Below are 25192 nucleotides of genomic sequence, written 5' to 3' on the forward strand. Positions count from 1 at the left end.
CTAAAAAAAAAAAAAAAACAAAAAGAAAACACTAAGAAAGTTATAACACGAACAGCAAAAGATAAGAAAATCGATTACATATACTTACACACACATAAATGCATTAACAAATTAAAACTAATGAAAGCAAAGCATAAATATGATGCATAACAAAAACTTAAAAACAAAAACAAATTAAAATGCCAACAACTACTAAAGGGCAAACATGTTAAATTAGTAAATAAAAAAGCGCAAGAAACGATACAATATGCAATTAAATAAAATGTTTTAAACAGTAAAAACCGAAAGTGGAAATACAAAAAATATTAAAGAATGCAGTTCCAAATGGAATTCAAATGCTCGTTTTTTTGGACTTGACTTATGATAATTGTATATTCTTTTACACATTTCAGAACAACAATCGCTGCTTTGTACAACAAAACTAGTTTATTTAGTGAAAACGTTTTCGAAATTAAAGATAATGGAGCATCCGTAATGGGCCAACGTATAGCAGTTAAGGGTAATAGGTTTTCTTGAATCGCTCCTCGCGATTCTTGCGACCACCTGGCCGCAGCGCACGCGGCACATACTCCTTGTCGTGTTGATCGAGGGTGCGCTTCCACGGATTAATGTCCCGCTCGAAGAAGCGACGACGCGCCTCCATTGCGCGCGTCCTGTTGTCAATCTTGTACAGCTTCTCCCACATGTAAATCTCGGGCAATTCTAAGTGTCGCGGCCGCTTAGAGGCCAAATGCTTAAATGTACGCTCCAGAAATTCACGCTGCTCCGGATTTTCATAATCGGCGGCGCGTCGCAGCGTTGGGCCACTCACATACGGCATCAGCTCATCGGGAGTGCGCTGAATGCTCGGCGCATTGATATAGAGGGTGAGCAGCTGGCGCAGCGTGCCATCGTTGAAATCCACGCATTTACCTTCCGGAGAAATTTCAGCGTACAGCGGTTGCGGCGCCGTGCCGCGGCAGAAGTTCACTCGGGCATTGCTGTCCACATGTGGACCATGAACCAGCAGCGTGTTCAACTGGTACTCATAGAAGCTCCATTCTCGCCCGTTTGTGATCACAGTCTGGGTGTTTAGCGGGTAAGTGAGTTCGTTGTAGGTATTAAAGCCATTGTAGTTGGCCTGTGCCAGCAACCAGGCGTAGGACGATTGTATGCCCAGCGCATGCAGAGCCTCCAGCTGGTCGCGTTCGCCGCATGCCTGGGGCCGCAGCTGTAGATGGGCGCGCGACTGAAACGAAAGCATCCCGAAGTTAGGCGCATTGACGCTGGGCCAGTAGCCGGGCACGTTGATGGCATGCTGATATTTGGTGCTGTAGCCCAAGGTGCGTGCATCATGCTTATAACGCGGCAGCTGATTGGCCAGCGTCAAGTTCTCACTCTCCTCGGGCGTTTTCCACGTGGGTAGCTGATGGCGGTGCCGTAGCGCCAGATACGGCTCGCCCGTGTACTGGACCAGACGGTCAACGCTGTCGTATGCGTCCGCCTTCTGCCAGTCACGACCCTTCTTCGATTTGACGACATTCTTGGGCGGATCAACGCCACCGACGGCCCAAAAAGCCTCGTGACGCGGATTGTAGTCAATTTCGACTTCATTCAAGTGCGGGTACTCAGCGCTAAGCACTTGCAGCGCGGATCGATTAATCTGCTCCACAATAATCTGCGTCAGCTGTTGTTCACGTGTGACGGCATCGGGCGGCGTATCCAGCAACGTCAACTGATGCCTGCAATACTCAGGAGGATTAGCACTGATTTTAGCAACCCATTCAACTTACTTGTAGCAGTCGTGCGCGAACTCCAATGCCTCAATAATATCATTGCGCGCCACCTTCACGGTCGCATCCAAATCAACCTTCTCTTCGCCGGGCTCGGCTTGCTTGGGCGGCAGCTCCTCCAGCACAGTGCGCGTGTAATGTTGCGTCAGCGGCAGGGCATTGAATGGCACCTTGGTGTCGTTGAGATCTACCACTTTGTAGCCATAGTAGCGGGGCATATTTATTTTAATCATTTTTTCCTCGACTGTGGGCACTTGGCGTATCTCCTCGTGCCATTCAGCTGCCGACTGCAGCTTGCGGCCTTTAAACGACATATCCCTAATGGCTGGATACTCCGGCTCTGCAGAGTATTCAGATTCAGCCACTGTCACTGCTTTGGGCTCCGCTTTAATGGCCAGATAGCGGCGGCAGGCTGCATTTAGACGCGCACGCAGCTGCTCTCCACGTCGCAGCGTCAACATTTTCGCCAGCCTACAAATTTAATAGAAAACTATTTAAGTAAATGAAATTCGGAAAACAGAGCCAACGAGGTTATGACATCGGACCTGGTAAGAACGATAACGATAAGTCAAACATAAATGTATCGACTGTTATCGTTGCACTTTGCCAAACTATCGGTGCGTCAATACGAAACATCGCGTGAAATGTGGTCGGTCATGCCTCACAAATTGAAATTAGCTGGCGATTTAGTTATTTTCCGCCAGATAACAGTATATGATCTTTTTAAATATGAACTATTTATTATTTGTGCATTTAGCATTCAATTCAATATTGTATATTGTATTTAATGTTAATTTGTTTCTTATAACTTAATACACGATAGTCAGCATATCGATATGAAAAGATATGCATTTTTCTTGCTATCAGTAAACAGCATACTAGCCCTGCATGACGATCAGTTTTAATTTGTGTGAGCACAATATGTGAATTTGTGAAACTAGTTTTGTATATTAATTATTTAGTGTGCTTCCCTATGAATGTAATTCCCGACTATCCTGTCGGTAACAAACCACCACACAAATTTCGCTGACACACGCCAAGCGAGCCCATATCTTATCTACGAGGAGCCCCTGTTAAAACTAATCAAAGAACTGCAAGTATATATACACAAGTAAATACAAATATACAGATATAGAGATATTTTTAACATATTAAAATATTGATAAACAAAGTTTATTGGCGACGTCACGCGCTAACGAAAACTTGTACCTGAAAGTGACACGCACCAACTATGACCAATATGCCCAAATTGTCGGCGGCGCAGGAGCGCACTCGTGAATGGCTGGCCGCGCAGGAGGAGGACGAGCTGGAGTCAATAGCCGAATCGTCGGTGGTGGACAGCTTGGATGATTACAAATACAGCGAACACACGTTCACCGAGCAAGAGGATGAGGATGAGGATGAGTTTGAGGAGGATGACGATAACGATACTGGCGAAGAAGTCAGCACCGTCGCGTTGGGCACACGAATGGGTGAGTCAAGCACAATCAGCTATATAAATATATATGTATATATGTATATTTCGACAGGCGCTAGCAAAGGCTCCATCATAATGGACACACTGCGCGATCTTCTCAACTCGATCAACAGCATTCAAACCGTGGGAAATGTAAACATTAGCAATTCCACGAATGTGCACATTGGCAACGTGACCAATATCAATGGCAATATTCAGATCATTGCCGATGCCCCAACAAATGTGCGCAGCAAACGCAAGGCGCGTCGAAAAACATCTCTGGTCGATGTGCCAGAACCAAACGAACAAACGAACAAAAACCAGCAACAGGACGCAGAGCTGGACGAGTCTGAGGAGTGCGTCAATGCCGGTGTCTTTATCAGTAGCCAAAGTAAGTGCATCTGACCATGCTCTTTGCCCAGGCAGTGACAAATTTAATATGCACAGAATTCAAAATACCCAAGGAGCTGTGTTCCATAGTGCCGCGCCACTCCTGGCTGGCCCAAATGCCCATGGAAGCGCCAGTAAAGCTGCAGCGCCCCGTCAAATATGTGGTTATATGTGAGTACCTAGCCTTAGCTAACTTAGGAACTTATAAGCTACCATATATATTAAGGCTTCTTGTGAAAGCAAGCACCTTGGCAGGGCCACATTCCCAAATCATGTAGGAGCTCAGCAACGCGCTGCCCAGATCTGAGATCTGCGCTGCATTCATGCACAGCATCCTCTAGTTTCTATTCAGTTCATTTTGTCGAGTTGATTTCCCCGGAAACAATGTTCGATGGGAGAGCCTATGAGGATGTCATTCTTTTTAAGGTTGGTAGATCGCATGAGCGTCTGAAGTGGGGGGAAAGGGAACCTTTTGGCTTGGCTATGCGCAACAATGTCGATCTAGAGCCTGTTAAAGCTCTGCTTGTCCCAGATCCCGACTAATCTGTGTCCTTTTAAGAGACACCAAGAGCCACTCAGTGGCATATTTTATCCCCGCTTTGCTAGGACTTCGCCCATTCCGTTTTCTGCTTGCCCACACATGGGTTTTTCATGAATATGCTTAAGCTAAATGGGAAAATATGTCCATACATTCTGTCTGCACAAGTGAAAGGGGAATTATCTGACAGCGAGCCAATAAATAGATGGCGATTTATATGCCCCACAGCACACACTGCCACCGAGAGCTCCGAGAAGCGGGCCATCAACGTGCGTTTAATACGCGACATACAGGTGAGCCACGGACTTTATTGGGAATTGCATCATGACGCTGTGCTAATGTGCAGACCTTCTTCGTTTCGCTCAGTGTTTTCACATCGAGAGCCGCGGCTGGAATGATATTGCGTACAACTTTCTTGTTGGCTGTGACGGCAACGTCTACGAGGGACGCGGCTGGGAGACAGTTGGCGCACACACCTTGGGCTACAATAAAGTGGCGCTGGGCATCAGCTTCATTGGCTGCTTTATGCGCGAGCTGCCCACGCAGGATGCGTTGAATATGTGCCGCAATCTGCTGGCACGCGGCGTGGAAGATGGACACATAGCCCCAGAGTATCGGCTCATTTGTCACTGCCAATGCAACTCGACGGAGAGTCCAGGTCGTCGTCTGTTCGAGGAGATACAGACCTGGCCGCACTTCTACAATATTGCCCAGGATGAGCAAAAGTAGCGTATTAAATGACTTCTCGGAACAGGATTTCGATAAATATTTATGTGGTGATTGTCGTGGACAAATTATTATTGTATGCCTTCAAAAGGCTCGTGTCTTGTTTTCGTTGCATTTGTCCATAAATCTGTCCTTGCTTAAACAATATACAATTCCAAAGATCTATTTTTCAACATTTCTGCCTATAAACTATGCGTTTTTAATATCAAGTGCACATAAATTAGTTATTCGACAGTGTTTTATGATTTTTTCATTATTTAATTTCTTGTAATTCGTATAATTTAATTATGGAAACAAGTCAACATTTTGCCCTTGCATCTTGATGGCCGCCAGTTGATAAGGTAGCGTCTAGGCAGTCTCCGATTTGCGAGCTGTTCGGGAATACACAAATAATATAGTTAGTAAAGCATGTCAACATGATGCATCGTACATTAGTTAATAACAAAACGCACAGCTGGCTGTGGATTAAACAATTTAGCTGAACGGAACTGGGCAGGACACATGCGAAAGAGACGCTGTTCTAACGCACAGTCAAAACGCTTTTGAATTGGTTAAAAGGCTTGAGCACATTTAAGGGAAACCAGACAACACTTCATACAAGTATTAGGCCGGTTAATTAGTGTTGAGGAGCAACAGTTGCAATTTAACATGCCACCTATTGGGGCAGCTCAAAAACTTACACCTTGTGCTACATAACTGAGTTTCGCAGTTGATGCAATTATGCTTTTTCATCTGTAATACAGCGAGAAAATGGGATAATGTGTGACTTAATTGTAGCACCAGAAAGACTAACGAGGCCATCTTGGCCCACAGATGTATATATGTTTGGCATTTATATAATGCATATGCGATGCGATCAAATTCGTCGATCTTTGCTGGAACTTTTGTATATAAACTGGCCCTCCATCTACGATTGCACAACGATTACTTACGTGCTGGCTTGCCGTTGGCCCAAGGTGTGAACTTCACGTGGCTCTCGTCGCGCTTGGCGGCAGCGGCGCGGAGATCTGTGCGCAGGGATTCGCGCAGCACACGGGCAGCAATGTTGGAATATTGGATGTAGCTGGAAAAGTACAGATATAACAGGGATGCATTCGTTTGGTGTATGTGTTAGTATAATTGCAGCAAACAACAATTACGTAACGTACGCAAAACGCGTACTCAATTACGTTGATGTGCAATTTTGAAACTTTGTTTATGCTGTTTGCATGTTTTACTTACGTAAGTCCAGCTGCTCTCCAGGCGTTGGTCATTTTGATATTTTTATTTCGCAAATTATTCGCACCGAGAACAAAATTTCAGACCTTTGCTAGAGCAGGCGCTTTCGGAGTTGAAGATGAAACTTACGGATATTAATATCCTATCGATATTTTTAATGCAAATCTTCGATATTACACTCGAGCAACACTGCAGATACTTATCGTGTATCGATGCTATTTTGCAATATATTTGCAATCTTAGACGTGTTCGGAATAAACCGTTATTCAGTTATGCCTGGCAAAAGCATAACAGTTTAATTGCCGATTGTTGTTTTAATTAGCATAGGATTTTTAATGCAATGAGTCTCAATACTTTATAAAAAGTATCGACCTATCGATGCTTAGCAGCACGATTTGTACTCACTGCCTCCGCTTTGTTTGTGTTGTGTCTCACTTGCACATGTGTAACAGTTGTTGTTTAACACTAATGTTTAATTGTGAATAAATTGACTGGTCAATTTAATTCCTGGTTATCATTCTAAATGGACTGTTGGCAGCAAGTTTTCTTGCAACAAGTTTAAGCGTAATGCGTAAGCATTTGCACAATGCGTAATCACGTCCATATGTGTAGATATCGTATGGAATATGTGGAAAGCATGTGCCGCTAACTTAACCAAAGGTTAAGGTTTAACTAAGCATATTTAATTATTGCACAACTCTTACAAAGCCCAGATGCAGATGCAGTGCAACACAATGTCTGCCAAGCCACCAATATTAATTATTGAGCCATTCTTCGGCGGCAGTCACAAGCAGCTCATAGATACGTTAATTGAATGTAAGTAAAAGTATTCAAAGAACTAAAACTCTTAAAGCTCACAACGCTGCCAACAGGCTTGAACCTGGCTGACTATGAGATCTTTAGTCTTCCTGCCAAGAAGTGGCATTGGCGCGCACGCACCTCTGCGCTCTATTTCTCGCAGCTAATACCGCCGGAACACGATTACAAAGTGCTGTTAACGAGCTCCGTGCTTAATTTGGCCGAGCTTATTGGGGTCCGGCCGGACCTTGTCAGCTGCCGCAAGATTGTTTACTTTCATGAGAATCAACTGGTCTATCCGGTGCGTGAGGTCAAGGAACGGGACTGCCAGTATGGTTTAAATGAGATTCTTACTTGGTGAGGCGTGCATTTTTTGTTGTCTTTGCCAATTTCAATTTGAATTTTCTGCCAGTCTTGCCGCGGATATTGTCCTTTTCAATTCCAACTTTAATCGCATGTCCTTTCTGGACAATGTGCAACCCTTTCTGAACATCCAGCCCGACTTTAAACTGAAGCACATACGAGAGCGCATCGAGAAGAAATGTGAAGTGCTTTATTTTCCCATCAAGTTTCATGCCTTTCCCAATAAGCGGCACATCATGGACGCGGAGATCAACACGGAGCCGGACAGCTTGCATTTGATTTGGCCACATCGCTGGGAACACGACAAAAATCCGAAGTTGCTCGTGGAAGTGCTTATGGAGCTGAACAAGCGTCAGGTTGACTTCAAGGTGACAATTTGCGGTGAGAGCTACCAGGCGGTGCCGGAGGCCTTCGATGGCATACAGGAGAAGCTGGGAGCCAAGCTCATCAACTTTGGCCACCTAACGCGCGAGGAGTATATTAAAACGCTGCTAACTGGCGACATTGTCATCTCGACGGCTGGCCACGAGTTCTATGGTGTGGCCATGTTGGAAGCCACCTATTGCGGTTGTTATCCGATTGCGCCCAACAAGCTTGTATATCCGGAGATTTACCCAAAGGAGAACCTATACAATACGTCCAATTCGCTGATTAAAATGCTATACAACTGGTGCCGCAATCCGGAAATCTTTCGCCGGCATCGGGACAAATTCTTTGACTACTTCACCTTTGAACGCTACTCGGCACAGCATTTGGTGCCCAAGTATATGGAAAAGATGCGCATTTCGGTTTAGTGGTGCCTTAAAGACACGTCAGTGCGTCATATGATAATTCCAAATTGCTGTTTTGTGCAATAAGCATCGAATTTAGTTTGTAAGCCAAGCGAAAGATAACTGACCAATTTACCACAAACACACATTATAAATAGGTATATATTACTACCTATATACAAATAATAATTATATAGTTGAAAGCCATAAGTTAATACGACATGTTCACAATTGCTTAGATGCAGCCGTACTCTCTTTTTAAATGTTTGCCAACTATCCTATATATGTTTATTTTTGTATACAATTGTTAAAATATGAATTGCCAGTTTTTGGCAGCAGGTTAGCTGCAAGTTGTTGTCGTCAAATACGCATTTCGTTATAGATTTAAATTGCGTTTGTTATATGCCTAAGATTGATGCGACTATAAATATGTGTTTACCTTAAATCGCTCTATGATATTATCCCTGAATCGTGTATGACAATTAGTTAAATTGGTTAATTAATATCGGAAACCGTTTTGTATTGCAAAATGCTTTTTAGAGTTGGTTTTATTGCGTATGTTTTATTCGCCAAGCCTATGCCCATCTCTGTCTTAACCATGAAATCTCTGTCTCGCAAGGCGGTCTTGTTGAGGCCTGCATGCGTCTCAAGAGTTCGTGATTTGAATCAGGGCTTTGTGGCTACTCTCTTTTTGATATTGACAGTTTCGATACATTCACCTTATGTACACAATCTTAAAATTAGCTATTTTCATCCAGGATTACTTTAAAAACGAAATACAAAAACGCTTAAGCATACAAAATGAAAATAAAACGAACTCAAAACTCAACAAGCATGCCTAACCGGGCGGCATTAAAAGTGATTCTCTTTGAATTTGGGCGGCGCCCTGTACTTCTCCTTGATGTGCGCACGATACTCCTCATCGTCGTGGCACTCGCGATAGCATTGGGCACAGAAGAGCTCCCCATCACAGCCAAGGCAACGGTAAACAGCATCCTCGTTGCATATATTACACCAAGGCAGCTCCTCGTTTTCGCTGCCGTTCGGATTGCTTGTTGTGCCCAGCTCAGCCTCTAGGGGATCGGCTGCGGCCGGCAACTGGGCTTCTGCTATGTACTGCAATAAATCGAGTAAGTTTAAGGTACACACAAATGATTCCGAATTCCAAGGCACCTTTTTCATAATTTCTTGCAAGACAGTTTCATCGTTCTCATCCTCGTTATCGCTGGGAGTATTTGTGGCCGCCGAGCTAGATGCAGCTTCCGCTCCAGCACCGTCGATGGGTGCATCGCGCAGGGCACGCAAACGCCTCTCAATATCGGAAATGGCATCGTTGCGCTCATCATCGACACGTTGATCCAGCTGTGTTTCGCCCAGAAACTGGTGCAGAAGATCTTTGATTTTGTCTTGATCAGTTCTTTGGTCGGTGGACAACAGCAGATCCTTTTTGTCATAGTTTTTCTGATGTGGCATGCCGCTCAAATTGGAAAGACGCGCACGTATATCGTCGTCAGTCGTTTCGACAGCCTTCAGATTCTGCAAGCGTTTGCTAATTGCGCTGTCCAGGTTCTCGTCAATATCCTCGCTGCCTGTGCCCTGAACCGGAGCCGCTGCTGCATTGCCAGCCACAGCACTGCTTATGGGCGCCAGCACAGCGGCCAGCTCCTCGGAGGGCAGCAGATTGCTGTAGTCGGAGATAAAGGTGTCTCATTATACATATGCAAACAGACGCGATTGCTTTAATTGCGTACTCAAAGAGTGCATCGGCTGCCTCGGCATCGGCTGGCGTTGTGTTCTTTGGCGGCAGACGCAGCTTGGTCACCAGCTCTCCGGGCAGCGCTTCGCAGTCAATGACTTTCTCGGCATCGGCGTTGGCCTGCATCTTGGACAGTTTGTCGTAGCAGATGAGGCACACGTTGAGCACCTTGCCGCCATGACGGGGCACAGCGATTGGCCTCTTCAGGCACTTTGCGCAGTACGAATAACCGCAGTTCGGGCAACCGTGCTGCAATAATCTAATTTAAATCTACGCCAAAATCATGCCGTGCACAGCTAGGCCGTCCTTACCTCCTTGCAGAAAAGTCCATACTTACGGCTGCAGCCGTAGCAGCTCATTTTGTGGTCAGGGCAACGTTTCTGAACGTTTTCTTTTTAGAATTTAGAAAAAGTAAACAAAGATTTTCTTATTGGACGAAATCAGCGCTCACAAAGCTTTGACTCACAGTGTATTTTGCTCATAAGTATCGATATATGCCGATATGCTATCGATATTTAGCTCGTTTCCCTTTGCTCACTGTCGTCTCTAGACAGGCGCACTAACGCTTTTGAACCAGTGTACCCATTAAAAATGGACGAATAGGCCCTCAGCTATGCATATATTTGCAGCTAGCCTCTGTTAACTAGCAAATGTGTCATAGTTCCCCAGACAACAGTCTCTTCTTCTCTTCATACCTATGCGCCCTTTAAACTTTATATATGCATCTTCTGAAATTCATCGTCTTCCAAGCGGTTCTTATGTCCACGAATATGTTGATGCTATTTGTTGTCATATTTTATTATTGTATTGAACTGTTATTTTGTGTTCTGTTGAATCTATGTACATATCTGGTTTACTCGTTGTTCGTTTCCCCAAAATCCCACCGACTCAGTACATGAGAATCGCATAGAGAGGCGAGAGATTAAGTCGATTGTTTCTTTTTATTTGTACATACTCATAAAAAAAATTATATTGCAGAACTTAAGCAGCGCAACTGAAGTAACTTTTAGCTGCCGCATATTTTTCTCACATTTTGATCGCCTAATGCGAAGTGAGTTCAGTTTCACAAGCTATATAGATGACAAATAATATAAAATTTCCATGAAGATTTTATATTTAAAAAAACCTATTTATATTTAAGAGTTTCAGGGAATGTAAATCTCTTGTGTTTTGTTTTTCATATTGGCCATGAAACTAATATGCATATTAAGTTTTATATATGTATATGTTATCATAATTATATTTAGTATAAATGCAAAATACAAAATTTCATGCGTGTTTGTATATCGTGTTGCGCATACATTGAGCCATATGCATTATTTTAGACTTTAAACCTAGGAGTATGGGATAAAATATAACTTTGAAGCTGTGTATTATGGGTTAAGGAAACTTGCGTTATTTTGTTTTTTCTCTTCTCATCTTTTTCTTGTTCTCTTTTTGGTTTTTTCCTTTTTCTTTATCTTTTGTGGAAACCACAAAACAAATCGAATTCCCGACAAATACACGAGTAAATACTTTCATTGCTGCAGATAAAGCGGTTAGATCGGTTTTGGGTTTTCTGTTGGATTGTTTGAGTTTTATATATATGTATATATTTGTTTGTTTTTTTTTTCTTTTTTTGCATTTTGAGTGAACTATTCGGATGGAGTGAGATCGCGTTCCAGTTCGTTTTCATTGAGTATTTGCGATAGCAAATCGTGCAATGGCTCGAGAATTTTTTTGGCGCCGGTATTGGTGAGACTCTTATAGTCGAACATATCGTGATGGCTAATGCTGCCGTCAGCCTGCACCAGGCCCTTGTCGATGGCCACAGTTTGCACGCGATCCAATCCCTTTGTCTGCTCCTTGACTAACTCATTGATCTCGGCATTTTTGTCGCGCAGCGCATTCGGATGCTGGCCTCGTGGTAGTAATGACTGCGAAATGTGTACAAAAAATATGGAATATATGAATTGAGCTTGAACTTAAGAACTCTCTCTCTCTCTCTCTCTCTCTGGTTTATTTACCGGCAGCAGAATGTACGCGCCGGGCAGTTTTTCGCGTATCTTTGTGACATTGGCGAGCAGACCTTCGGCGACTTCGGCGGCGCTGTTGCTCACATTGTTGGTGCCGACGTGCAGAACAACTATTTTGGGATTGACATTGTCGAGGGCGCCATTCTCGATGCGCCACAGCACATGCTCGGTGCGATCATCCCGTATGCTAAAGTTGAGGCAGTGCAGCGGTGCGAAGTACTGGTTCCAGGTGTCGGTGTCCTGCAGCATTTCGAATATGCAATCGCCGAGGAATATCACGTCCGGATCCTTTTCGCGGCAATCGGATATAAATCGGCGATGTATGCTCTGCCAGCGCTTGTCGCCGTCAACATCGGGCACGGCTGTGGGCACAGCGCAGGGATTCATGTTGTTTTTGTTTTTGTTGTTGTTGTGTTTGTTTTATATTCAGCATGCGGTGTACGCTGTTGCAACCTTTTAAACAGATATACAAATTGCTTAATGGACTCGTTGAACTCGCGGCCGTCGCAGCAGTTTTGTTGGGGCACCTTTTCTATGAGTTGCCCAAAGCAGTTTGTATAGCGAACGCAGGTGAAAATAATTATAACCAAGACAATAATTGACAACACAAAATAGCGGCGGCGTTAGTGATGTACAATTGGGCCGCCCATCGAATTTAATCATCGCTTCGAACAATCGAGAAAAATTATACGCGATATATCGGTAAATTGGTAATTGTTAGCTATTTCCAGTTAAGATTAAGATTAATGTGTTTGTTTAATTGCGCCCTGCATTGCACTGTTCCTTAAAGCACAAGCAGTGCTTGAAACATAGAGCAAACTACTGACAATTGTCAAAGTTAGACATGATTATCGCATTTTGAATAATGCTGAGCTCAGTTCAATAGTATTTTTCGTGCTTCTCCCACTATCAACTGAGCGAATTTCGTTACATTAAATATCGATAGCTATTGTGAAAAATCCATCGATATCGATACTGCAATCGGTCATAGTTTTGCAGCCCTGGCCGCCGCTTGTCACTTTTCCCTGACATCAGACGACACTAGACGGCAACATTGCTACTGGAGAATTAACTGCAGTATTTCAACGAATTTATCGCATGGAAAGCAGCATTTTATAAATAAACAATTATAAAAGCGCAACGCGCGATCCAAGCAACATGGATGTGGACCTCAGTCTGGACGAGATAATTGAGCGCAAGCGCATACACAACCCTCCACGAACCAACGATAAAAAACTGTAAGTGTTCGGGTCAAAAGAAAATGGCGCTGCTCTGCTAACGTTTGCATATTCCGTTCATGCCATAGCCATGCCATTCAAATGAAGCCTCGAAAGCCGGTTAACAAGCCGGGCTCACACACACGCACCTACGATGCACGCAACAAGATCATTCAGAAGACGCGCGCCAAAATTGTCGATGCACGCGATATACTCAACCAGAACATTCGCGATTCTGGCATTGATGCCCGCAATGTGCTGCTCGAGCGCAAGAAGGAGCGCATGCCGATGCCTCTGCCGCTGCCGCCGCAGGCGGGGCGTGCGCCATCGCGTGCTGGCGGCGGCATCGGTGGTGGCCTGCATAAGGGCCGATTTGGTCAGCGCATAATTACAATGAGCAATCGGCCGGGCGGCGTAATACAAACGCTCTGGGATCCCAAGGAAGAGCGGCCCTCACATGGCGGATACAAACACGGTGGCAGTTCAGGAGCGCCGTATCAATCCAGTCGGCTAAATGCAGCCGCCAAGCCATTTATACCACGCGGTTACGTGGACTACGACAATATGCAGGAGTTGGAGGATGGTGAGTTCATCCGTGCATCCGTTTATCCGTTCATCCTCAGCAAACTTAATCGGTGAAATGTCTATGTTTTGTTCTTGTAGAGGAAATTGCACGCACGCTGCATTTGGGCAACTACAATAGCCAGCCGACAGGCGGGCAGCGACCACGCATGGGTCACGGCTATGACAGCTATAGCTTGGATATGGACGGCGTGGAGATAACGCCGCAAGGCACTAATAATTTGGCCGGTGATCCGTTTGCCATTTATGAGGCGGCGCGCAATCGAGTGGAGCGGCCGTCTATGCCGCCACCGCCGCTTGGTGGCGATAAGATATTCGAGCGCCGACAGCGCAATTTGGTGGCAACCTCTAATTTGCCGGATTCGCTGCGTGCCCGTCTCTTTGGCAGCGAGCCAGATCGTCGGGTCTCGCATGGCATCTATGCGAATGAGAATGGCAGCGAGCCGCCGAAGGGGCATTTGGCTGCACCAGTTATGCCTTCGATGCCCATGCACCAGCGTCGCAGTCCACCAACCATATCGTTGCCGCTGCCATTGAGCGTGGTGAACAACAAGCCCGGCTATCGGTTGCTGGTGAGCAATCTGCACGCAAACGTGACCACGGCGGACATACGCGAGCTGTTCAATGACATCGGACCCATGTATGATGCGCATGTGGTGCGCCCGGGCACTGCGGAGGTTATCTACAAGTCCTTGGAGCACGCCGAGATGGCCGTGGACGCCTATCACCAGCGTGAGTTCGATGGCCAGCCCATGCACTGTGTCCTGGTCAATCCGCACTCATCCAATCGTTCCGCACACTCGATCAGGTTGGTATTCCGTTAACACTACTCTTCTGCTGTTTTCATAATTGTCTGCATGCTTCTTCAATTGCTGTAGCTCTCGCACCGTTACCACAAACTCATCCGGCGTGGAGGTGGACATTGATGCGCTGCACTCGGTGCTCTTCCGGGATCGCTAGACAAATGTCCCGTACAGAAGCCACACGAACTTAGGCAATTACTACGTGAACGTTTAACCTAGACACATGCATCAATTATCAATAACGTTATCTATACGTTAATCCAGCATTGGTCATTAACTCGTAACCCTTTTTTTTAGATTTAAGCCTATATTGCTGTACATTTTTGTATGCGTTGGCCACACACAAATTGCTCGGCGCCCGCTCAGTAAACCGTTAGTCAAGTTTAAACCAAGTATTTTCAATAATTTCTCATATACGATTTTCTTTTCTTGTCTTAACCAGAATTATACCTGCAACAGTGGCTGTCTTTAGGGCTTCGCCAGGGCTAATAACAACTCCGAAGTCATCTGAACCCATGATTTGTTTCTGCCTCTTCTTTTGTTAATACTCAAAGCATCTAGGAACCAATAAAGTATATAATTGTAGTAACTGCAACAATGTAATATTTCGATTTTCCAAGTATTGCCCATTCCCAATTGCATGTCCAGGCCGACCTTTAATTCAAATTTATCAGAGGGCTTTAATATTTATGTGTTCTGAAATAAATGTTCAAATGTCGGACCTTAAATCATTTTGAAATACATTTGGGATTCCTCTCAAATGCGCATAATGTTTGTTTCTTGTTTAATATTTATTACATATTACATAAAAATGTACAGTAAATATTTTAAGATCGCATAAAATTAATTCATAATAATTAAGTAAAAAAAGCAGGATTAAGTCAGCAATTGAAGAGGTGCACAAAAAAAATTAAGAAGTAGATTATTGATTCACCGTGAGGAGCGGCTCTTCAATTATCCCGGATGCCAGTGCCGTAGTTGGCGCCGCCGGCACGGTTCAATGCCTCGCGGAACAGCTCAATGTCCAGTTCGGCCTGGACGCCCGCCTGCAGCTCCACGGCAAAGTTCTGTCGAAGAAGATATAGTAGAGAATGAGGTTTCTGCCAGGAGAGCGAAAGAGAGAGAGAGAGAGAGAGAGAGACTTACGTTGAGCACATCCTTGATGAGCGCCTTGTCCGTTGACATTTTGGCGCGTTGTATGACGCCCACCTCCTGGCCAATCCACGTTAGAAAGATGAACTTCTTGCGCTTGGACATCTCATCGCCCATCTGTATGCGTATGTAGCCGAAGGCGCGCTCCGAGTCCCCGAACTGCTCGCGGAACTGCTCGAAGCACTGGCCACGCCCATGCACAATTATCTGCGCGCCATCGAACTTAAAGACAGCCCACTCGGTATCTGTCAGATCGGAGCGGACATCCTCATAGGCCTCCCGTATGGCGTCCTTGTCCAGCGAAGTCGCCAGCGGCATCTGTGTTCCAATCAAATGATATGCATAAGTATTTGCTTAAGCCTGGCTTTTGCTTTTCAATCTAATCGATGCATTTAGCTGCAGTCCGGAAACAGACCCCTACCCCCCTCCCTCCCACACCCAGCAACACACTCCCCGCCGTCTCTGGCAAGTTTTTGTTTTAATTTTCAAGTTCATTTAATTTGCTCGCTGTTGGGTTTTCTGCGTTCGTGTTGGATTAACGCCTTGTGGTGTAATTTATGTGGCGCATCTGCGCATTCAGGCAACACGTATCCGTCAGATACTTTCGCTTTCGTTTCCGTGCCAAGAGCCAAAACAATAACAATAACAATAGCAATCAACAAATTATAAATCAATCACGCCAATGCATTTCGCACAAAACTCTTCAATTTGTTCAGCTCGAAATGTTGCATAAATTATATTTAGTGCAATTGCAGTTGCATGAAGATTAAATAACTAAGCGCGAGTACCATAAACCAAATAAACCATATATGTACATATATTGGTACAATTGGAATTTATCAAAATACGCTGGCTTTTATTTCGAAAGATATTGTGCAAGAAAAAGCCTCATTAAATAATATTTATTATTGTTTATAATTAGTTGAGAATTTTAGTTTATTTTTTTTTTTCAATGTAGGCAGAAATCGTTACAATAGATAATATTATCTTCAATGCTGTATAAAAAAGATTATTTATTTTTCATTGAAAAGAGAAAGATTGGGAAAGCCATCGCTTTCTTCTCTATGTTCTCTTAAGCTGCATATTCTTTGAGATTTCAATATAGTTTTTATTTTGTTTAATGTATTTGTTTTTTTCGTACAATAGCTTCAAACTTAACAGATCTTCAGGGCTGCAAGCCCTTAAAAAGTATCTGTGGTTCGGTTCACGGTTTGAACCAGCTCGTTGCCTCTCCTCGTCAACTCGAGTATTATAATTAATAATTAAGTGCCCGCTAGTACTGAAAATATTCCAATTGATAAATATTTTCGCATACAAAATCCGGGCTAAATTTGAACTCTGCTCAAAATTGGAAGCTAGTAAATGAGGCTAGATAAATCCAATGGCCGGGCTCAAAGTTAGTTTCACTTTGATACTAGATCTATTTGAATATTTGCTGTATTTCTAGTTCTGATCTAGTTCAGTTAAGGGCTCGATGCATACTAAGCAAATGAATCAGAGTTCCGGAGTGGAACTTATTTGGTTCAAAAGCGATTTACAGTTATGATCAACATTTGTTCTGTGACAACCAAAAGTGCATTTACAGCTTTAAAGTAACGCAAGAGAACAACAAATAAGCAAACATAATTATTTATTTAATATAATTAAATTTCATTTAACGCCCAGCTTCATCGCGCAAGAGCAATAAACAAATACAAATAAATCGTTCAAATTGCCCGTATATCAATAGAGCCCGTTCTGGCGTTTACTTTATTATTGTTTAACTAGGTTTATGCTTTAATATGATTATTTGTGGGCAGACTTTCCAACTGTCATGTGGTCTGCGTTGCAACAGGGAGCCGGAGGGGGAGACCCCACATGCTCTTACTTTCGAGAGAGTTACAGCTACTTTGGAAAGTATCTGAGGGCGGCTGCAGCTGAGCTGCTGAGCAGCTGATCAAGCGACAATCAAGATTTATGCATTGTTTTCTTCTGCGCGCTCCCTTTGAAACAATTTAAGCGTCACAATTTTCAATCAGCAAAGCGGCCGAAACAAGACAAAAAAAAAAAAGCAACGATAAATATATTAAAGAAAAAAAAAACGGTTCAAAGACGGCGAGATGCGAGTTGAAAGATTGAAGATGATGTATATATATATGTATGTATGTATTTCCTTTATTTGGGTTGGCTGGAGAGAGCCAAGACAAAGAGTATAATAATAACAACAAAACTGTCTCCAAATGGAGCAGCGCAGAAAGCAGATGAGAGTAAGCGAGAGAGAGAGAGAGAGAGGCGGCGCAGCGGGAAGTAGCTGGATCATAATGCGTTCGTTGACCGAAATCGGTTTTTGAGTCTGCATTAGTGTGTGTGTGTGTGTGTGTGGTGTGTGAGAAAAATCAATTAGAAAAGCGCAAAGCGATTTAGAAAAGTGCGCTCTGAAGAGTTACAATATATACATACATATGTATGTGTGTATGTATATGGTATCACAAAGAAGCAATAATTAGATACATAGATTAGAAAGAACAAAATTGTTATTTAAGCGTTGACTTTCACGACGAAAAACCGTCGCCGACAAAACGCTTGATTTGCTTGAATTAATTATGCAAAAACACAACAACAACAAAAATATGAAGCCAAATGCTGCAAAGTGTGCCAAAAAAAAGAAGAAGAAGAAGAAGCACCAAAGTAAAGCAAAGAAATGAAGTAAAATAAATAAATATAACCGTTGCCATAATTTGTGCGCTAAGTCAATTTGCAATAGGAAACAGCTAAGCGCACGAAGAAGCGACAGAGGCAGCGGCAGAGGCAGCGGCAGCGGCAGCGGCAGCGGCAGAGGCAGAGGAAGAACACAAAATCAGAGAACACACGCTTAGGAGTAAATACAGAGTTATGACCATAACGTCAGCTGCCATAATTTCGAGCGAAAATTAACGGCGCTTTTGCTTCTTCTAGCGGCGGCTGATAAGACATTTCTCTCAAGTAGCTCAGGCAGAGCGCAACAACAACAACAACAAATGGTACAACAAATTGGCGCTTGGGGATGCGACTGTTGACTGGTTCATTGGGCGTGCCTGATAACTAATCAAATATAGCCGCAATTACAATGTTATATGTTGCCGCCTTCGTGGGCGCGGCCGAGGGTGCAGGCGGGATGTGGATATATATGCGGGTGCAGCATTGACGTAAGCGTAATCTCTATATTCTCGGTATTCTCTCTATTCTAAAGATAAGCCGACGCCGCGACAAACACATCGAAATTGATTTAATGCCCCACACACCCTCCACCCATCACACAAACACTTGCTTGTATTGTTACGTACTTGTCCTTGTTCTTCTTCTGCTTCTTCTTCTTCTGCTTCTTCTATTTCTAGTTCATGTTTATTCTTCATGGCAATTAGTGTTAAGCAATCTGACAAATCAAATAGTTCCAGTTCACTTATCTACCCCCCCCCCCCCTTCGCCCCTTTAACGATGCAAGCAGTTGTTATTTTTTCCAATTAGTGAACAAGTGTTCCAGCAAAAGAAAGTAAAAGTTATCGACAATGTTGGGTTACATGATTCGTAATCATATCACTTAAACCGTTATTGATTTCATTGTTATCGCCGCACAGATTTGTTGCCAAGTGCATGCCTGCTATATACATATATACATATATACATATATATATGTATATACTTGTTTAATCTGACTTCGTGCTAGTCGTTGCGTTATCTTTATCTAATCTAAAGTCCACATCTACTGCATTATGTGGGTCGATCGGGTGTCCGTCAGAGTTTCCATTCTAGAAATTTCACGAGCTTCTCTTTGCAATGTATGTGTGTGTGTGTATGTATCTTTGAATGCAATTGTATCTTTAAATAATGTCGGTGAGTAAAATTGATAGAGTTTTCCTTTGAATAAATATATGTACATATACATATGTCTGAAATTGTTGGCATGATTTCGATTATTGTATCTATATAATGATTTTAGCAAATTTTTCAATTAAAATGACTTCATTATTTTTCTACAATTTGAAAACTTGTCAAAACAAATACTGTTTTTACTGCAAGCATTTCAAGTGTTCTATTTGCAATCCAGACACAAATTCCTACTTTGATAATAAATTAAAATGGAATGCGATAATAAATATGTACATATGTATGTGTATCAATATCTACAGATACCGATATCAGCAACTGTGTCTGTATCAGCGAATCGTTGTGGCCTTTATTTTAAACGTGGCAACAAAAAAGGTGCAGTTAAAAAAGCACAAAAAACAAATAATAAAATACAAAAAACTGTCAATGATAGCAAAAATCAAAAGGCGGCATGAGATGTGCGGTTACAAGTGCACAATACATATATATGTGTATACTGTACATATAAAGATTATGCACATATATTTCCTTTTCAACACTGAAATCGTTTCATGTTGAATAACGCTTTTCAAATAGGCGTCGCCGCATAAAATGTGTGCGTGTGTGTGTGTGTGAAGGAATTAAAGAAATAAAAAAAACTTTAGCCGGCTAAGAAAATCATGCGTCAAGTGCGGCACACATATTTCAGGCAATTGCGTGAGTCACAGTTAAGGCAAAGGCTAGACGTGTACCCTGTACACAGGAGCTACTCGAAGAGGGGTATGCTGAATATGCTAATGTTAGAAAACTGTTATGCGATATATATATATATGTTCATGATACTTTTTGGGATCGAAGATGACTTCTAAAATGCATTGCATACAACGATTTGAATTGTTTTATGCCCTGCACACACAGGAGTTACTCAAAGCGGGGTATGCTAAATAATATTAAGTAGTTAGCCGATTGAACTAACACTGAGCGAACTATCATGTGCATGAGTTCGATGCGCGGTTGTTGCAGACCCGCGTACAGGGTATCCCCCCATTCGCCCGCTTAGCAACTTGAGAGTAAATTTAACTTCCAGTTACCAGCCTGATTTAACGTAAGCTTTAAAAAAGAAACCAGCCAGGGTATTATGTGGGCATTTGTAACTGTGACTTTCACCAAAAATAAGCTTCACCCCAACTATTTCTTACAGACAATTCAAGCTCGTTTATGTAATTAAAACAAATACTTATTTGAAATGCTTTGAGGTTATTTGAACTTGTTCATAACCGAAAATTGTAGTAATTTTTGAAAATATTTGTTTTGTCACGAGGTTAAAAGCCAGTTTGGTTTCAGGAAACATGTGAATGCTGGAACAAGTTAGGAATGTCTGTTGGATAAACAGACTTTAACATTGATTAGCTAGTGAAACCGATTCGATCGGATTACGAAAAACGCGTTTTCATATCACGCTGCTGGGCTTCTGTTTCATTTCAAGTGGGGAACAAGTGGTTATTGTTCGCGTTCGCATTGGTTCTGGCAGTTGTTGCTTGTGCTGGTGCTTCGCGGAGTGTCAACATCTGTTTTAGTTCGTGCCGTCGAAAACGTTTTCCAAATGTTTTAAATACTCAACAGTGCAACTGAGGCATGAATCAGCGACTGGTTCGTTTGTTCCAAGGCAGGCGGAAGGAAGTGTCGGCCAAGTGTGGGGCGCGTCAAGGGGCTATAGGATGCAATGCTGTTCTTTCTTTCTGTTTCTGTTTTTTTTTTTTTTATAGTCGCGCATTCGTTGTTTCAGATGTTGTTGTGGTTTTTCTCGCTGTATGTATTAATAATTCTTCGTTGTTTTTTTGTTTTAGCTTATTTTCGCAGTGGAACAAAGAAACTTGAATTGCCTGTTGGTGTGTGTGTGTGTGTGTGTGTGTGACTCATTTGCGAACGACAAATGAATTAAACAAAAAAACATATACATGTATACGCAAACCAAAATTGGCGCGTCAGGAAGCGCAGCCAACTTAACAGGCCCAAAGCTTGTGCATTGCAATGGATTAAGAAGAGGAGAGGCATAATGTGTGCGTGTGTGTGTGAGTGCGTGTGTGTGTGTGCGTGGCAAATCAATGCATAACAATACGCTGCATTTGTACATACATTTTTATACAACTTATCTACATACACTCTACCATCCCGCCTCCCTCACTCTCTCTCTCTCTCTCTCTCTCTCTCCATCTTACATCTATTCTAACGGTTGGTTTTGATTTTGGGGGACGTTGCGCATACGACGCGTTGTGCGTAGAGCACTCCGATATTCAATATTATTTATTGCCATTGGCATTGATGGCATTGCTTCGAGGTGTTGCTGCCGTTGTGGCATCCGCTTGAACGCATTTCGTTTCAGTTTTCATGGCTTTTGTGCGCGTGTTGTTTGACTTATTGATTGAGTTATAACCGTAAATGGTTCGGCTTCATTGCGACAGATTAGGCGGGGGCATATACATATTTACTTTTCATATTATATCTGAAGTTGCCAGCTAAATGCAGTCGTTCGCATTGAACGCTCTCATCGACACATGTCCAATTTTCGTAGATCAAATCTGTTTTGAGTCAAGTCGCAAATCTGTCAAGTGGGTGGCTCACAAATCAGAGCATGTGCATTGTTGAAAATATTAAAAAAAAAAACAAAAACAGTTTTGTTTCAATTCCGCTGAAATCAAGCTTATTTCAATTAAAGCAAGAAATAACATTTTTATTTTGGGCTGCAGGCACATTTTAGACTTGTCTATATAAGTATGTATGAATATATTCCTTCTTGAGAGCGGAGAATACAAGGGTCTTAAGTGCGGTACTTAAGAGAAACTTGAAATGAACCCTTGTTCTAAGCATGAACTTCTTGATTTTCATTTCAGTGTACCAACTGAACAAACGAACAGCACGCTCTCTCTCATCATCCCATCTCTCCCCTCTCTCTCTCTCTCTCTCTCTCCCGCTGATTAAATTTTGAGTCATGTCGCTTCGATAGCTGCTTAATATAGTAGGTAATTGAACTGCAGCTGGCTGGCTGGCGTGTGTGTGTGTGTGTGTGAGTCACAGTGAATCAATCGAAGTGAATCAAACCAAATGACTCACTCACACACTGCCAATGGCCCATATCACAGTAGTCAGTATCAGTGGAACAATCGCAATACTGTTACAGTAGCTACAATTTGTCTTTGCCATTGGCGGAGATATGAAATACAATGTGTAAGTAGTTGGCTCAACGAAACCGCAACAATTACTCGATACATGCAACAATGCTCGATAAGATACAGATACAGTGACTGGAGTATCTTTTGCTACACATGTATGTGTGCGTATGCTTGTGTGCGTGCACATATTTTTAACTGCTGTGCGCACAAGTGCGGCGGCGTTGCCGTTGCGCACTTGAACTTGATATGCATAGTTGTTGTTGTTGCTGTCTATGACCATGCCCACACGTACGCCTGCTTATTTACCCCTTGGCTGCTGCGCTGCGCGCTGCATCCGCCCCCGCACTTAAAAGCCTAAGCAAAATATTGTTGTTGTTGTTATTTTTTTTTTCTTATTCTTTTGTGCTTCTCTCTCTCTCTCTCTTCGTTGTCTGGCACCGGCGTCGGCGTCGGCACCGGCATCGGCACCGGCTTTGCCTTTGCTGCTACGTCTGGGGGTACTGGCCCAGGCCCTGGCCGGTTCTTGTGGAGTCACAGTTATTTAAAGTTCAACACTTCGCACACACAGACATACACACACACGCACACACTAACACATACGCACACTTGACTTTGGGCTTGGACTCCAACTATAGCGAGGCTGCTTCGCCATGCTTTGCCTCTTCCTTTTTTGTCTGCTCTCCCGCTCTCTCGCTCTTTCTCTCTCGCGCGCTATCTGTTTCTGCAGATTTTATTTTGCGCTTTGCGCCTCTGCTGCTGCTGCTGCTGCTGCTTTTGCGGTTTGACTGCCCCGTTGTCGCATCTCCTAAGAGTCTAATTCTTTTTGTTTCGTCTTTTGCGGCACTTAATATTTTCGTAATACATATACAAGATGCACTCCTGCCTGTATGTGTGCATGTGTTAAAGTATCTCTCACCCTTCTCGGTTTGCTCTCCACAATTTGTTCAACTTCAATGCCGTCTGACATGTTGCTGGCTGAATGGGATGCTGCGGCTACTTCTGGGTCGCTTCTGCTTCGCTTTGCTCTGCTCTGCTTTGCTGTGGCGGCTGTTGCTGCAACTCAACTGACAGTGAATTTCTGCCGGCTTGGCTTTTTTATTGCAAGTTTGCAACACAAATTCAATAATTTGGACACAACGCGCGATGCTCGTAAATGTTCAGCGACAAGTGTCACGATAAACAACAACAAAAATTAATAAAAAAAAAATGTATATAAAAAACGAAAAACAAAGACAAAGGCAAAAAGGCACAGGCTTTAATCGGGAGTGACCAAAAAAATTGCCGACCGACTCCGTCCGACTCGCACGAATAGTTGCTCACGAATGCGGGCCGGCAGCGCGTGCAACTCCAACGAAGTGGCTGACGCAGAAGCAGCGCCAACCAGCACAAAGCATAACGACGAAAACGAAGCGGGCAGCGCAGCTCGCGAGCGAGCAAGTGGGAGCACCCAGGAGCACCAATGCTGCAGCGAGAAAGAGATAGAGTTAGCAACGGCGACGGCGCCGCCACCGCATTTGGTTTTATTTTCAGTTTCAGTTTCAGAGTTGAAAGTGCGCGGGCAGCGACGTTGACTGCGCCGTTGACAAAATGTTTGACACCGACGAGCGCGCGCGTGCTAATGTGTGTGTGTGTGTGTGCCTATGTATATATATATTGTGCGTGTGTGTGTATATATGGAGGCATGATTTAGGATGCAGCAGCACTGTGCAACAACATTTTTAAAACATATACATATACATATATATGCACATACATATATGTCTAAAACAAATTGTTAAAGTTCTAAAAATGTGAATGCAAAGAAAAGTTAAAGTTGCTTATCCTTTAAAAAGAATTGGGCAAACACAAAGTTGAGATACAAAAATACTTTTAAAGATTTACATATGCACATATACTTATATATATGTGTGTGTATGTATGTGTGCTTTTATGGGGAAACTAAATGAACAATACATGAATGTGCATCATATGTCCATTTCTGGCAATAAGGAAACATTTTACTTATGAACAAATATCGAATACAATTTTAGCGGAAAAACAAACAAATTTCAAGACTATCGAATTTTGTAACTTACTTTTGTTTGTTTCCTTCCAACAATAATAATTTATGAAAAATATTCATTTTTCTTTTCAGCTATCTTCGGCTAAATCGAATGAACATCTTTTTAATCAAGCACATACAGAAGTTATTTAAGAATTGGAGTTAAATATTATATCTTAGTATTTAATATGTATCTGTGGAGATACTTCCATCATTTTTCTATAATAAGGACAACATGCAAGGACAACTGGCATAAAGTTAGTCTTCGAAACAAACCACAAAATTCCAAAATAAAAATAAAACAATTTTCGGGTAGTTCTCTATAAACATAATATTAATAACAATAAAAAGGAGGGAAGTATGATTAACCCAACGCTTTTCCTTCCATCAATATATGAAATTATAAAAAAAACATCTCCAATCTATTTTGCCACATTCAAAATGTTAGTTTTAAGCTAAAAATGTTTTCCCATTGGCAACCTTTATGTAAAATACACAGACATTTCTTGAATTATATGCGTAGCACTTAAATAGGTAAATAACTCTTTATCTTTCAATTGTAATACTCTGAGAATTTGACAATAACCAGATTCATGTTCCTTT

The 25192-nt window shown here is 42.8% G+C and overlaps 8 protein-coding genes across 12 annotated transcripts; 3 read left to right on the plus strand and 5 right to left on the minus strand.

Annotated features, from left to right (window-relative positions):
- Positions 1 to 404: 404 nt before the first annotated feature.
- On the minus strand, positions 405 to 2311 carry mRpS30 (mitochondrial ribosomal protein S30). Its single transcript, XM_002060150.4, has 2 exons — positions 1773 to 2311; positions 405 to 1721 (listed from the first exon to the last, which is right to left on the minus strand). The coding sequence occupies exons 1-2, from the start codon at positions 2231 to 2233 to the stop codon at positions 494 to 496; spliced, it is 1689 nt and encodes a 562-aa protein (XP_002060186.1). The 5' UTR covers positions 2234 to 2311; the 3' UTR covers positions 405 to 493.
- A 331-nt stretch (positions 2312 to 2642) lies between these two features.
- On the plus strand, positions 2643 to 5071 carry PGRP-LE (Peptidoglycan recognition protein LE). 3 transcript variants are annotated; one of them, XM_070211238.1, is made up of 6 exons: positions 2643 to 2883; positions 2945 to 3244; positions 3302 to 3619; positions 3676 to 3789; positions 4385 to 4449; positions 4523 to 5071. In XM_070211238.1, the coding sequence occupies exons 2-6, from the start codon at positions 3004 to 3006 to the stop codon at positions 4883 to 4885; spliced, it is 1101 nt and encodes a 366-aa protein (XP_070067339.1). In that variant the 5' UTR covers positions 2643 to 2883; positions 2945 to 3003; the 3' UTR covers positions 4886 to 5071. The 3 variants fall into 3 exon arrangements, with proteins under 3 accessions (XP_070067339.1, XP_015023800.1, XP_002060187.1); XM_015168314.3 differs by having other exon boundaries at positions 2643 to 2869; XM_002060151.4 differs by having other exon boundaries at positions 2643 to 2865.
- Positions 5072 to 5119: 48 nt separating this feature from the next.
- On the minus strand, positions 5120 to 6264 carry sun (stunted). 2 transcript variants are annotated; one of them, XM_015168287.3, is made up of 4 exons: positions 6104 to 6264; positions 5815 to 5945; positions 5563 to 5614; positions 5120 to 5253 (listed from the first exon to the last, which is right to left on the minus strand). In XM_015168287.3, the coding sequence occupies exons 1-3, from the start codon at positions 6133 to 6135 to the stop codon at positions 5601 to 5603; spliced, it is 177 nt and encodes a 58-aa protein (XP_015023773.1). In that variant the 5' UTR covers positions 6136 to 6264; the 3' UTR covers positions 5120 to 5253; positions 5563 to 5600. The 2 variants fall into 2 exon arrangements, with proteins under 2 accessions (XP_015023773.1, XP_002060188.2); XM_002060152.4 differs by lacking the exon at positions 5563 to 5614 and having other exon boundaries at positions 6104 to 6263.
- A 258-nt stretch (positions 6265 to 6522) lies between these two features.
- On the plus strand, positions 6523 to 8561 carry LOC6636716 (tRNA-queuosine alpha-mannosyltransferase). Its single transcript, XM_002060153.4, has 3 exons — positions 6523 to 6916; positions 6973 to 7255; positions 7311 to 8561. The coding sequence occupies exons 1-3, from the start codon at positions 6814 to 6816 to the stop codon at positions 8053 to 8055; spliced, it is 1131 nt and encodes a 376-aa protein (XP_002060189.2). The 5' UTR covers positions 6523 to 6813; the 3' UTR covers positions 8056 to 8561.
- A 12-nt stretch (positions 8562 to 8573) lies between these two features.
- LOC6636717 (abscission/NoCut checkpoint regulator) lies at positions 8574 to 10263 on the minus strand. Its single transcript, XM_002060154.4, has 4 exons — positions 10099 to 10263; positions 9783 to 10036; positions 9205 to 9715; positions 8574 to 9147 (listed from the first exon to the last, which is right to left on the minus strand). The coding sequence occupies exons 1-4, from the start codon at positions 10144 to 10146 to the stop codon at positions 8884 to 8886; spliced, it is 1077 nt and encodes a 358-aa protein (XP_002060190.1). The 5' UTR covers positions 10147 to 10263; the 3' UTR covers positions 8574 to 8883.
- A 446-nt stretch (positions 10264 to 10709) lies between these two features.
- Positions 10710 to 12438, minus strand: Paf-AHalpha (Platelet-activating factor acetylhydrolase alpha). The gene is made up of 2 exons (XM_002060155.4): positions 11794 to 12438; positions 10710 to 11703 (listed from the first exon to the last, which is right to left on the minus strand). The coding sequence occupies exons 1-2, from the start codon at positions 12187 to 12189 to the stop codon at positions 11422 to 11424; spliced, it is 678 nt and encodes a 225-aa protein (XP_002060191.1). The 5' UTR covers positions 12190 to 12438; the 3' UTR covers positions 10710 to 11421.
- A 375-nt stretch (positions 12439 to 12813) lies between these two features.
- LOC6636719 (uncharacterized) lies at positions 12814 to 15007 on the plus strand. 2 transcript variants are annotated; one of them, XR_004305189.2, is made up of 5 exons: positions 12814 to 13040; positions 13109 to 13602; positions 13683 to 14409; positions 14480 to 14776; positions 14847 to 15007. XR_004305189.2 is itself a non-coding variant. In XM_002060156.4 (4 exons), the coding sequence occupies exons 1-4, from the start codon at positions 12961 to 12963 to the stop codon at positions 14559 to 14561; spliced, it is 1383 nt and encodes a 460-aa protein (XP_002060192.1). In that variant the 5' UTR covers positions 12814 to 12960; the 3' UTR covers positions 14562 to 15007. The 2 variants fall into 2 exon arrangements, 1 of the variants encoding a protein (XP_002060192.1); XM_002060156.4 differs by having other exon boundaries at positions 14480 to 15007.
- A 169-nt stretch (positions 15008 to 15176) lies between these two features.
- LOC6636720 (coactosin-like protein) lies at positions 15177 to 23878 on the minus strand. Its single transcript, XM_002060157.4, has 3 exons — positions 23465 to 23878; positions 15551 to 15874; positions 15177 to 15471 (listed from the first exon to the last, which is right to left on the minus strand). The coding sequence occupies exons 1-3, from the start codon at positions 23513 to 23515 to the stop codon at positions 15355 to 15357; spliced, it is 492 nt and encodes a 163-aa protein (XP_002060193.1). The 5' UTR covers positions 23516 to 23878; the 3' UTR covers positions 15177 to 15354.
- Positions 23879 to 25192: the final 1314 nt, after the last annotated feature.

This window comes from Drosophila virilis, chromosome X, assembly GCF_030788295.1.
Source record: "Drosophila virilis strain 15010-1051.87 chromosome X, Dvir_AGI_RSII-ME, whole genome shotgun sequence".
NCBI lineage: Eukaryota > Metazoa > Arthropoda > Insecta > Diptera > Drosophilidae > Drosophila > Drosophila virilis.